General features: G+C 38.3%; 2 protein-coding genes across 3 annotated transcripts; both read right to left on the bottom strand.

The window, feature by feature from the left end:
* Positions 1 to 4,067: 4,067 nt before the first annotated feature.
* Positions 4,068 to 5,392, bottom strand: LOC110932404 (polyubiquitin-B). Its single transcript, XM_022175742.2, has one exon. The coding sequence runs from the start codon at positions 5,343 to 5,345 to the stop codon at positions 4,176 to 4,178; it is 1,170 nt and encodes a 389-aa protein (XP_022031434.2). The 5' UTR covers positions 5,346 to 5,392; the 3' UTR covers positions 4,068 to 4,175.
* Positions 5,393 to 8,589: 3,197 nt separating this feature from the next.
* On the bottom strand, positions 8,590 to 10,282 carry LOC110880132 (polyubiquitin). Of its 2 annotated transcripts, none has more exons than XM_035975216.1 (2): positions 10,092 to 10,282; positions 8,590 to 9,811 (listed from the first exon to the last, which is right to left on the bottom strand). In XM_035975216.1, the coding sequence occupies exons 1-2, from the start codon at positions 10,216 to 10,218 to the stop codon at positions 8,730 to 8,732; spliced, it is 1,209 nt and encodes a 402-aa protein (XP_035831109.1). In that variant the 5' UTR covers positions 10,219 to 10,282; the 3' UTR covers positions 8,590 to 8,729. The 2 variants fall into 2 exon arrangements, with proteins under 2 accessions (XP_035831109.1, XP_021984402.1); XM_022128710.2 differs by having other exon boundaries at positions 8,590 to 9,853; positions 10,092 to 10,276.
* Positions 10,283 to 11,821: the final 1,539 nt, after the last annotated feature.

Genomic DNA, 11,821 nt, shown 5'->3' with positions numbered 1-11,821 from the left:
TTTTTTTTCCAAGTATTAAAATTACCCATTATCAAACCCACTACATGGCTCATAACTAAAACCAAAGTAACAAATCTATCAATAGATTTCTAAGCATAAAAATATTAACTTGTAATGTGGAGTAGTTATTCCCGACTTCTCGTTTTGAATTTTAGACTTGTGGTACTTTATTTGGAATTTTTTAATGTGATATCGTGCTTTATGGCTGCTTTAAAATTTATGTTTCATTTTGAATGTTTTTTACATGTTTTTAAAGAATCTGAATAAATCGAATTTATTCGAATTTGATTCGAATTTTTAATCGAATACGAATCGAATACGAATTGGGATTTTTATTTGAATACGAATTCGAATCGAATTCGGTAGGTTTTAATCGAATACGAATTCAAGGAAAAATAAAAATTATTCGAACAATTCGATTCGAATAATTCGAAAATTCGATATTCGATTCGATGAACACCCCTATTTTGGACTGGGGTAAAATCATAATTTGGCAAAAGTTAAAGTGATGGCAATATTGTAAATTTGAAGCAGGGGAAATTTGTAAGTTTGCACAGGGGCAAATTCGTAATTTTGAACTTGGGGTAAAATTGTAATATAAATTTGAACAAATGGCAAAATCATGAATTTAAGTTGGGGGCAAAACCATAATTCATAATTTTAAACTGGAGCAAAATCGTAATTTTGAGTTGGGTGCAAAAGCATAATTTTATTTTGAACTTGGGCAAAAACGTAATTTTGAAATGAGGGTGAAATCATAATTTTTGAAACGGGGGTAAAATCATATTTTTTAACTAAGGGTAAAATCGTAATTTTATGCTGGTGGCAAAACCATAATTTTATTTTGAATTGGGGGCAAAATTATAATTGTAAACCGATGGCAAAATAGTAATTTTTAGCTGGGGGCAAAAATATAATTTTATTTTGAACTGAGAGCAAAATTGTAATTTTAAACTGGGGATAAAATCGTAATTCTGAATCTCGAGGACAAAATAGTAATTTTTAGCTGGGGGCAAAAGCATAAATTTATTTGAACTGGGGGCAGAAACGTAATTTTAAATCGTAATTTTTAGTTCGGGGCAAAAGCATAATTTTATTTTCAACTAAGGGCAAAAACATAATTTTAAACTTAAAGTGAAACCATAATTTTAAATTAGAAATAAAATCCTAAATTGATTGAACCAATTGAGGAGTGTCTTATCCATGGTCCAAACATCCAAACTTCCCCAACGGAATTCCTCCATAATGTGGATAAACCTAACAAACTTGTACACCTCATCCGGACTTACTCACAAACTTCACATTGTGGATGCTATAGCATGTTTATTATAAAAATATCATGTTCTTAATTATTTATTATAAAAATATCATGTTCTTCACCAAAAAATTACGATCAAATTGACGTATTTCTCAGCAAATTATCATCTAACATACTAGATCCTAGCAAGACTTTTAGAACTTAAAAGAGTCCAACGAATTCAATGATAAGATTACAACATCAACTACGGAGTACGGAGGTACAAACAATCTCAAGGGGCAGTCTGGAGAAGATATTAAGTCGAAGGAATAAACGAGTAAAATAATAATTAAAGTTATTTAATTATTATTTGAATTATTTATTATTATTAGTTGTTTAGATAAGTATTGTTTAGTATTTGAGTTAGAGAAGAAAAAGAATTCGTATTAGTCTAGGATGTTTAGTCTTGAAATATTTGAGTCTTCGTAATCAAGTTTATTCATTCACGAAAGTTAATAGAAGTAATTCGTGAATCACGTTCGTATTCATCTCTCTGATTCTTGCATTAATGAGTCATGAATGGATTACATATTTGGGTTGTTTTCCGTTGTGTATTGACTCCTTCGGCTATTTGGTTTGTTACTCGTGTTATGGGGAGTACCATTTAGGAAGGTCGGTGGTGAATGGTGATCAGTTTAGCGACGGTTTTTCGGGTGATTTTGGAACTAGAAAAACGAGTGTGTCGCGGAAGAAACGAAACCTAGGGAAGCTAACAAATTCGCCTGACGGTATATGCTCGTATTTTTGTTGAAGGTGACCCATCCGTTTCCGGTTCAGAGGTGTTTCCGATCAAAGGTGTCCAGGTACCGATTGCAGTAAGTTTTCGATCGCAGTGAAGAACCAATCAAGAAAACTGAAACGATGACAGAGTTACAAGTAGTAGGGTGAACAAAAGAAGAAGACTCGTTCAAAGGCAGTGGTAAAAGATCGCGATCAGATCTTGGTAAACCCTTTGATCAAATTTGGTTGATGGCAGTTGGTAAGTCATCCCTTCTTACAGTTGATCGAGTTTTGTTATTGGTCAAGTTCAAATATTCGATTGAAGTGGGTTTGAAGGATAGTTCGCGTGCTACTTGAAAGGCGTTCGAGGGCCTCTTGAAGTCCTATCAAAAGGGTCCGTGACTACCAGTCAAAGTGTCAGTTCCACTTGTATCAACAACAGGATGCGGTTCTGGACCGCATCGCTATGTGCGGTAACCGCAGTGATTACCGCATCCCTTGTTGTGACGAAAACACTCATTTTCATACACAAGGTAAGTCTCCTTATCTTTTCCCGAGTGGGAAAGCAAACCGGATCGCGCGTGCCCGCACGAACACAGGTGAATCTTTGTTAGTAGGGGTAACGAGCCGGGTACAGGGGCGCAGCTTCCTTGGGGCGGAAGGGGGCGCCTGCCCCCCCCCCCCCGAACTTTTCGTAGTGTTATGAACAGTACCTTCGTATATAAATTTTTAGGTATATACGTTTTCGCCCCCTCCGGAATTGGGAAAAATCGACCTCCCAAGCTTCGCCAATGGCCGGGTAAATGGTCACTCGCGACTAAGCCTGGTGTGAGATTTGGGACCATACCCCTTCAATTAGTGTTAGGTTATGTTCCTAATCACAGACTGAATCAGCCATCCAAGTGTTTACAGAAATGTTAGGAAATGGACAGTATCCCACAAATTACACAAATGAAGTTGTTTTAAACTCTTGTTCTGCATTGTATGATGTTAAGATGGGGAAGCAGGTTCATGGAATCATGGGCATGTCTTGGAATATGGACTTAAGGGTGACACAATCATTGGAAATTCACAATGCAGGTTCATTGCGGTTGTTTAGTGCAGAGCCGTTCCTACGTTTTCGGAGGCCCTAAGCAAACTACAAAATGGAGGCCCAATTTCGCTATTGACAACATTAGAGGTGCAAAAATCGGGTTTTTCTAATACCCAATTTCGGGAACCAAACCGTGTTTCGGTATGATCGGGTATTAGAAATCGGGTTTTTTAGATACCTAGACATTAATACCCTATTTTCTATTTTTTACACAATATAAATCCATTTTATATTTAGTTTGCTTTGTATTTGATAAAAATACTTGAAATAATTACAGTATCACAACTTTATTTAATTAATATATCTCAGTCTTTCGTTTAATGTCACTAGAAGGATGCGCCAAAAGGGTAAAAAAAAAATTACATTGCTTATGAGTCTTTCGTTTAATGTCACCAGAAGGATGCGCCAAAAGGAAAAAAAAAATATTTTGCTTATGAGATTCGAGCTAGGGTCTTTACAATACTAGGGCAGGACTAATACAACTAAAGAAGGGTATTGAGCCAAATGAGTTTTTTTAAGTACTGTCTTGAGTTTATGTGACCTGCCTCATTAATATTTTGAGTTCAACCTATTGTGCCATTTATCTTGTTAAATGTGTCTTGTCATGGTGTTATTGAAGTAGCTATATTTAATTGTCTGGTAAATGGCTTATTTAAACATGTATGTGCTAGTGTTAGAGTTAAACGCATCGTGTCCGGGTTAATCGTGGTGTTAAATGTTTCTTGTCAATCACAACTAAGTATTGCCATTAAAATTACATCATATCTAATGTTTATATACATACAATCAAAGGATTATTAGACCAACCATTTGATAAATCTTTATGATAAATCAAAATCTGCAGCCGTCAATAGTTCAATATTGCATATAATTTTAACTTTTAGTTCTTACCGGTTATATGGATTTAACATATATCTTTTGGGGTGTTTAAATCATTCAAAATTTTCAACACTTGTGTAGTGAAGGCTTCCAACTACTTCAAATACTTGTAGAAAACAAGTTAACAAAACATAGCTACATCAAAACAAACAAGGCATCGTCTTTAACCATAGTAATAGATCATAATTAAAATAAGCTCCTCCAATTTGTCGCCTTCGTTATCGCTCCCGGTATTCTTAAAACAAGATGGATGGTTGATTCATGGTGGACGTCATAGTCGGCAAGGGTATGGCTGTCTTCCAGTTGCTTGTTGCCATAAATCAATCTCTGCTGGCAGTGGGGAGTACCTTCCATATTATAGATAGCTGATTTCACATTCTGGATGGTGTCGAAGGGTTTGACTTCCACAGTAATGGTCTTTCCATCGAGGGTCTTGATAAATATGTGCATGAATCCCCGTGATATACGTATAACTGTAAGTGTTGATTTATTGTTGATGTTATAGCTAGCAAGGGTATCAGTGTCGTGGAGAACCATCTTGTTGAAGATCAACTCCTGAGCTTCAAGTGGAATATGCACCTCATTCTGGATCTTGGCTTTTATGTTGTGGATGGTGTAGGAGGGTTTGACTTCCAGAGTAATGGTCTGATCTTCGGTGAAGGTCTTGATGAATATATTCATGAATCCCTTTAATCCCCTTGATCGTTGCAAAAGCGTGAGGGTTGATTTCTCCTTGATCTGGAAGTCGAGAAGGGTCGCGCTGTCCTCAAGAACTACTTTGTTGAAAATCAACACCTGCTCGTCAACAGGAATACCTTCCTTACGCTTGATCTCCGATTTCACTTTGGTGATGGTGTCTGTAGGGTGGACGAACAAAGAGATGGTCTTTCCAGTGTACGAATTCACAAATATTTCCATAGATTTCTCATATTTTACCATGCTTGTGAGGGTGGATCCGTTGATAATGTTGAAGTCAGCAAGCGTGTCATTATCGTCGTCAAGAACAATTTCATTGAAGATTAGCACATTCCCACTACCACCATAATGAGCAAAAAACTTGGCTTTCACGTTGCCGATGGTGTCTGAGGGTTTGACTTCAAGCGGAAAAATCAAATGGTAGGGGCCAAGATCCTGCACGAATATATTCATCTTTGAGTTGCGCATAAGTTTGAGGGTGGATCCCTTCTCGATGCGCAAGTCCCCAATGGTGTCGGTGTCCTGAAGAAGCATTTCATCTAAGATGAGTTCCTGCTGGCGACACGGAATACCTTCCTTAGCCTCAATCTGGAGTTTAATGGTGCGAATGGTGTCTAGTTCTTTAACTTGAAGAGAGATGATCTTACCGGTGGCGGTCATCGCTAAGATACAGTAAAACACCCACAAAGATTGAAGTAAATGGCCACTAAATCAAACCATCAACATAGATCGAAACATAATGATGTTATGAATAACAAATATCCAAACAACGGCAATGATAACATATCTAATAAAACGGAAATATTTAAGTGATGAGAAGAATGCTTACCCTTTATCTTGCCATCGTCGCTTTCATTGGCTTCAGAATAATGGTCGACATCGTCGATGGGGTTTTTCCTCATTCGGTTATCAGGCCTATCATCTCCATCTCTGTTTGGTTTCTTCAAGGAAGAACCGTCAGCCATTATCTTTGGTTTTCTGGTTAGTTTTGAGAGAGAGAAGAAAGGAGGGTGAGGGTTTTGAATTGGTTTTCAGGTGAATTACTTCGTACATCATAGTAAAACTTGCACGCTTTATTGTTTGTGGGAGGTTAATTTTTTATTGTTATTTTTTTCAATTTTTCAATTGGGTGTTTATATTTAGTAAAGGTTTTTCTTAAGAGTCAATTTCATGACATTACCAGAAATATTGTATAAAATAATTTGTTTAATTTTATTTTTTTAAATAGTTAAATTATTAAACGTGTACGTAGTGGTTAAATTGACATGCTTAACTCGTTCAGTTTATGTTGTTTACTTGTTTGGACCAAATCTAGAGACTTATAAATGTTGAGAGAATGGACCACACCGATTTAACATCGGTTGGTTTCAGTCAAACCCGTTCTTTGGTACTAGTTCTAACTTTCGTCTCGATGTTTTCATGGTGATATATCGACTTAAAAAACTTCTTCTATGCAGGATCTTGCTTGCTCGATATATACGTGACAAATGAAAGTAACGATTAGGATGCCATATTTCCTAATGCACGCCTCAAGTCGCCGTATTTTTCTTGCTATCAAAAGGCAGTTTGATGACTCGGGAGTACACATACATCCATATCAATACTTATTTAAATAAGTAATTGGTTGCATTACTTGTCATAATTATGTTGACGGGTTATTTTGGATCATGTTTTTTGGTAGATTGGATCATGATCCTTTATGTTACGCGGCGCGTGTCCGTGCTTTTCCATTTGGTTGGCTGGTTGCATGCTTTTTAAGAGGTTGAATTCGCCCACAATTGATGGCCCAATGGAGTTTGCCATTTACTTTGGATTGGCTTTGGGCACATGCTTAATTTAATAGTCTCTCTCCATACTCTCACTTCTATTCGTTTAGTCATGCGATATGTAAATTTAGGAATTGTGGTTAGGATTGTTTGTTAGTTTACCTAGCCCTAGTGATTTGGTTACCCAATGGTCGTTTTGGGTCAAACCGTGTGTTTATTTCCTCGTATAGCATCCATTTTGATTTCTAAGCTAACCCAAAATCTAAAACCAACGGCCCAACATAAGCCCATAACATAATACCAAAAAACCTCCCTATTTGTTTGGGCCAAACATAAAGCCAAGAGAATAACAACTAAATGAGCTAAACACAATATGCAAGTTGCAAATATATCTACACCGTCCATGATGATGATCGTGAATCCAAGGCCATGTGAAGGAGGCACCCCAGAATCCAAGGCCATGTGAAGGATGCACCCCATTGATCAATCCCATCTTACACGGATCATGCCCACATGTTAGCATTGTACTTTGAATCTCTAGTTAGTTAGGAGCGTAACAAATCGGGTCCACCACTGACCATTGCAACCGCTACAACCATCATGAGGATACGCTTGTGTTTCTTTAAAGTACATCTTGTCCGTTGGTTGTCATTATCACACGGATTGCCAAGGTGGCAATCCATCCAATCCAAAATTCAAACAAGACATCTTTTAGACAACAACTAAACCCAACAGAGATCCGCATAGCGAGCAGGCTAGCTTTCAAAATCCAAGCCCGGCCCCATAAAAGAATACATGAGTCCAAGATCCTACACGCTTGGGCTGGAAAGTATGGGCCATTAGTCATACTAAGGAAACCCAACCCCTTTAAAGGGTCACCCTTAAAAGACCAGTTAGCCTTGCTCCTTGTCATAATGTAATCATTCCAGCACATAAAAGCTTTAGCCCAATAGCCCAAACAGTAATCATCCATAACTATCAGCCTACTCAGGCCCAATTCCCTCTTTATAAAGACCACAACCAATTAAAACGCCCAACAAGAATACTTCCCAACCAAGAAACTGAAATCATAGTACATATTGAGATACCTTGTGAACCAGATTGTCCAGTTTTGGCTTCACAATTAGTTCGGTGATGTATACCTCCCACTCCATGTGCCCAGGCTTGAACAAAGTGCAATCGGGGCTGTACCCTGCCCAAATCCCTGCTTCAACCATCGGAATCCAAAATCAATTGAATGGACCAACATTAATCTCCCCTTTCCTTATAGCTCCAACACAATGCCCATTCCAACCAATTAACAGAACCCGTCTATGTAAAAGAAAACACTGACTAACAATCCACTACAAAGAATTGGTCAGATTTTGACCTTTGCTAAAAATGACCTCCACTAACATAGTGTTAATCAAGATAACAACGAAAAATTCACATGATAATAATGAAAAAAATGTAGCTAAGATCATTATCCAGACAAGATAAAATTTATAGAAAAAGAACCCCGGTAGTTATAATAAGTTTCAAAACACATATTTGATCTCCTTAACTATAAACAATACTCAAGGTTATAAAGAGAAAAGGCTGACCCGAATGAGATATACTGGCACGGTTTTTTAACCAAAGGGTGTTCAAAAAAAAAAAAAAAAAAAATACTGTTTTGAGGTGGAAAATAGCATCAAAAAACATTTTTCATAATGCTTCCTTATGTAACCTTTTTTTTTTGAAAGGTGTGATTATTCGCGAATGTCGGGAGGTATAGCATACGTTGTCTTAACCGGGTCCGCGCTAGGGAGCCCCTTCGCACAATAGATCCCCAATTTAAACCTCTCAATGAGAAACCCCTTTCACCCAGACTCGAACTTGAGACCTGGAGGGGAAAACTCACCCGGCCCACCATAGATGGAACTTAAATACCTGTGGCCACCACTAGAGCACTAGTGATGGTTCCTTATGTCTCCTAGGCTTTTAAAATAACCGTATTGACCAAGTGTTTAGGAGTCTTGCACAGACTCAAATGTGAACCACAAAATCCCATAGAGAAAGGGCTCAGACACAGACTCAAATGTGAACCACAAACAGGTTGACTCTATAAACAAACATAAAGGGAATCCCAAATGTGTACTACAAAATGCAAATTTGTAGTGATCGAAGGCTTCCAACTATATTAGATAAATACTTGTAGACAAATTAGAAATTAGAGCTACATCAAAAAGACACAAGACATCGTCTTTTTACCATACTAACGGATATTAAGATACGCCGCTCTAATCTATTACCTTCATCATCCCCTTAATCTTAAAACAAGATGGATGATTGATTCCCTGTGGACGCCATGGTCAGCAAGGGTACGCCCCTCCGCCAGTAGTTTTTCGTTAAATATCAGTCTTTGTTGGTCGCATGGAATACCTACCAGATTTTGTATCTTCGATTGCACATTCTCAGTGGTGTCGGAGGATTCAACTTCTAGAGTAATGGTCTTTCCATTTAGGGTCCTGATAAATATACGCATTAATCCCGGTGATGCACGCATAACCGTGAGTGTGGATTCGTTTTTGATATTATAGCTAGAAAGGGTATCAATGCCATAGAGAACCACCTCGTTGAAGATCAACTCCTGCCGGCGATGCGGAATATGCACCTTATCCTGGATTTTGGCCTTTACATTGTTGACAGTGTCCGAGGGTTTAACCATCTGAGTAATGATCTCTCCGGTAAGCATCTTGATGAATATCTTCATGGATTCCTTTGATCCCCTTGATCTACGCATAAGCGTGAGGGTCGATTTCCTGTTGATGTTGAAGTCGAAAAGGGTCCCACTGTCCTCAAGAACCAGTTCGTTGAAGATCAACACCTGCTCCCCATATTGAATATCTTCCTCATATAGGAGCATCGATTTCACCTTGCTGATGGTGTATGTGGGGTTGACTAACAAGGAGATGGTCTTTCCGGTGTAAGAATTCACAAATATTTCCATAGATTTCTCATATTTAACCATGCTTGTGAGGGTGGATCCGTTGATAATGTTGAAGTCCGCAAGGGTGTGCTTATCGTTAAGGACAATTTCATTATAGATCAGCACATCCCCGGATCTTCTCATCTTGGCTTTCACATTGCCGATGGTGTCTGAGGGTTCGACTTCAAGAGACAAAGTCTCTGGGCAGGGGCCGAGGATCTTGACAAATATCTTCATGAATCCATTTGAGTTACGCATAAGTTTGAGTGTGGATTCCTTCTTGATGCACAAGTTCGCAAGGATATCGGTGTCTTGAAGAATCATTTCATCGAATATCAGTTCCTGCTGGTGGCACGGAATACTTTCCGCATCCTTGATTTTGATTTTAATGTCGCCAATGGTGTCCAAGCCTTTAACATTAAGCGAGATAATCTTACTGGTGACGGTCATCACTAAGATACAATAAAACACACACAAAGATGCAAGTAAATTACAAACCAAGCACTAAATTAACCAGCAAAAAGCTCGAAAAATAAGCACGGTTAGAACTAGACAGAGAGCTAAAAGTGATACAAAAATTCGTGCCTTAAGTGTTTACAAAACAAACCCAATAATCTAGTAAATCATACGCAGATTAGCCCTGAAACAACAAAATACTGAAACAATGAGGGTGATTAGAAGAATGCTTACCCTTTATCTGGCCATCGTCGTTCTCCTCGGCTTCAAAATAACTGTCGGCGTCGTCACTGGGGTTTTTTCTCTTCCGGTTACCAGACCGATCGTCTTCGTCTCCACTCGGTTCCGTCAACGAAGCCATTCCTCTTCCACTTGGTTTCTCGAAAATGTTTTAGATAGGAGGGAGATACAGAGAAGTTATGAGGGTTTTGTTTTGATTAGGACGTGGGGTATGGGGCGGGGGTTTGGGCGTGGGTTGGGGTAAAACGCCAAGTCACTACCTTGGGGGCTTGGGTTAGGCGTGGGTTTTGGGCGTGGCTCCCATTGGCGTGGGTTTGAAGCCGGGCGTGGGGCGGGCTAGTAAGTGACATGGCAGGCTCTCAATGGCCAAACCAAACTCATGCCCCCCAACCCAAGCCTCACCATACACCATAGGCGTGGGTTTGAGTGGTGGAGGGGCTCCCATTCCACGTGTCAACTAATGCCCCAACCCAAGCCCCACCATACCCCATGGTCTTAGGGTGGTCATCACCCATTACTCACTTAAAACTTCCAATCAAGTTCTGCCACATCATCGAGTTTTATTCTATCACTAGTGATGAATTTTAATGGAAATGTCCATCACTCACCACACCCAACAATAACAATTTCACTCAAACAATCACACGTGATGGTGGCCACGCATGATGAGAAGGAGTGACGGACTGACGGTGGTGTATGGATAATGAGAACGAGTGATGGGGGTGGTATAACGGACCACCCCGGGTCCCCTTACTGCGATCAACTTCAAAAGTTCATGGTTGTACTATATGCACCCTTTTGTGGAGTAAATAAAATATGGAAAAATTACAAATTTTGTCCTTTATCTTTATACCACTTTTCAGGCGGTATCATTTTTAACGAATGTTGACAGGCGGTGTCCTTTACTATGTATTTTGTTGCAAGTTTAGTCCTTTACACCCAACCCAGTTAAAAAACCCTGTTAATTGTTGACAGGCGGTGTCCTTTACTATGTATTTTGTTGCAAGTTTAGTCCTTTACCTAGGTATTTTGTTGCAAGTTTAGTCCTTTACACCCAACAATTAACAGGGTTTTTTAACTGGGTTGGGTATAAAGGACTAAACTTGCAACAAAATCCCTAGTAAAGGACACCGCTTGTCAACATTCATTAAAAAGGACACCGCCTGAAAAGTGTTATAAAGATAAAGGACAAAACTTGTAATTTTTCCATAAACTATTTACTTTCGTTTTTGTTTTTCAAATCGGGTAACCAAACTACGGGGTTGTTTGTTTACCTCTTAATGAGTTTCTTAATGGTTCACACTTCCTACTGGTTCAGCACTTAATGGTTCAGACTGTTTGTTTCATAAGCAGATATCTGAATGGTTCAGACATTTGCTTCCAAATGTTTAAGTATTATACAGATTCAGAATGGTTAAGATCTCTAATCTGAATTGGTCAGACATTTGTCTATGAAAGGTTAAGCATTATAATACCTCTTAATGTTTCAAAACTCTTACTGGTTCAGCACTTAATGGTTCAGACATCTTACCGGTTCAGCACTTAACCATTTAGAAATTGCCAAACAGCCCCTACAACTTATTTCTAGTTTTGTCACTAGATTTGACTATTTATTTTAAACAAATGTTTTTCTTATGAAAATTCAAAAGAATAATAATAATAATAATAATAATAATAATAATAATAATAATAATAATAATAATAATAATAATAATAATAATAAT

Source organism: Helianthus annuus, chromosome 1, assembly GCF_002127325.2.
Source record: "Helianthus annuus cultivar XRQ/B chromosome 1, HanXRQr2.0-SUNRISE, whole genome shotgun sequence".
In the NCBI taxonomy this organism is placed as follows: domain Eukaryota; kingdom Viridiplantae; phylum Streptophyta; class Magnoliopsida; order Asterales; family Asteraceae; genus Helianthus; species Helianthus annuus.
This window is presented reverse-complemented; position numbering and strand designations above follow the sequence as displayed.

Bases quoted from the DNA above. Each gene is read 5' to 3' on its own strand.
- LOC110880132 (XM_022128710.2), bottom strand. From the start codon at position 10,218: ATGGCTTCGTTGACGGAACCGAGTGGAGACGAAGACGATCGGTCTGGT. The intron at 9,854-10,091 runs GTAAGCATTCTT...ATTGTATCTTAG, and splicing joins CGACGATGGCCAGATAAAGG to TGATGACCGTCACCAGTAAG.
- LOC110932404 (XM_022175742.2), bottom strand. From the start codon at position 5,345: ATGACCGCCACCGGTAAGATCATCTCTCTTCAAGTTAAAGAACTAGAC.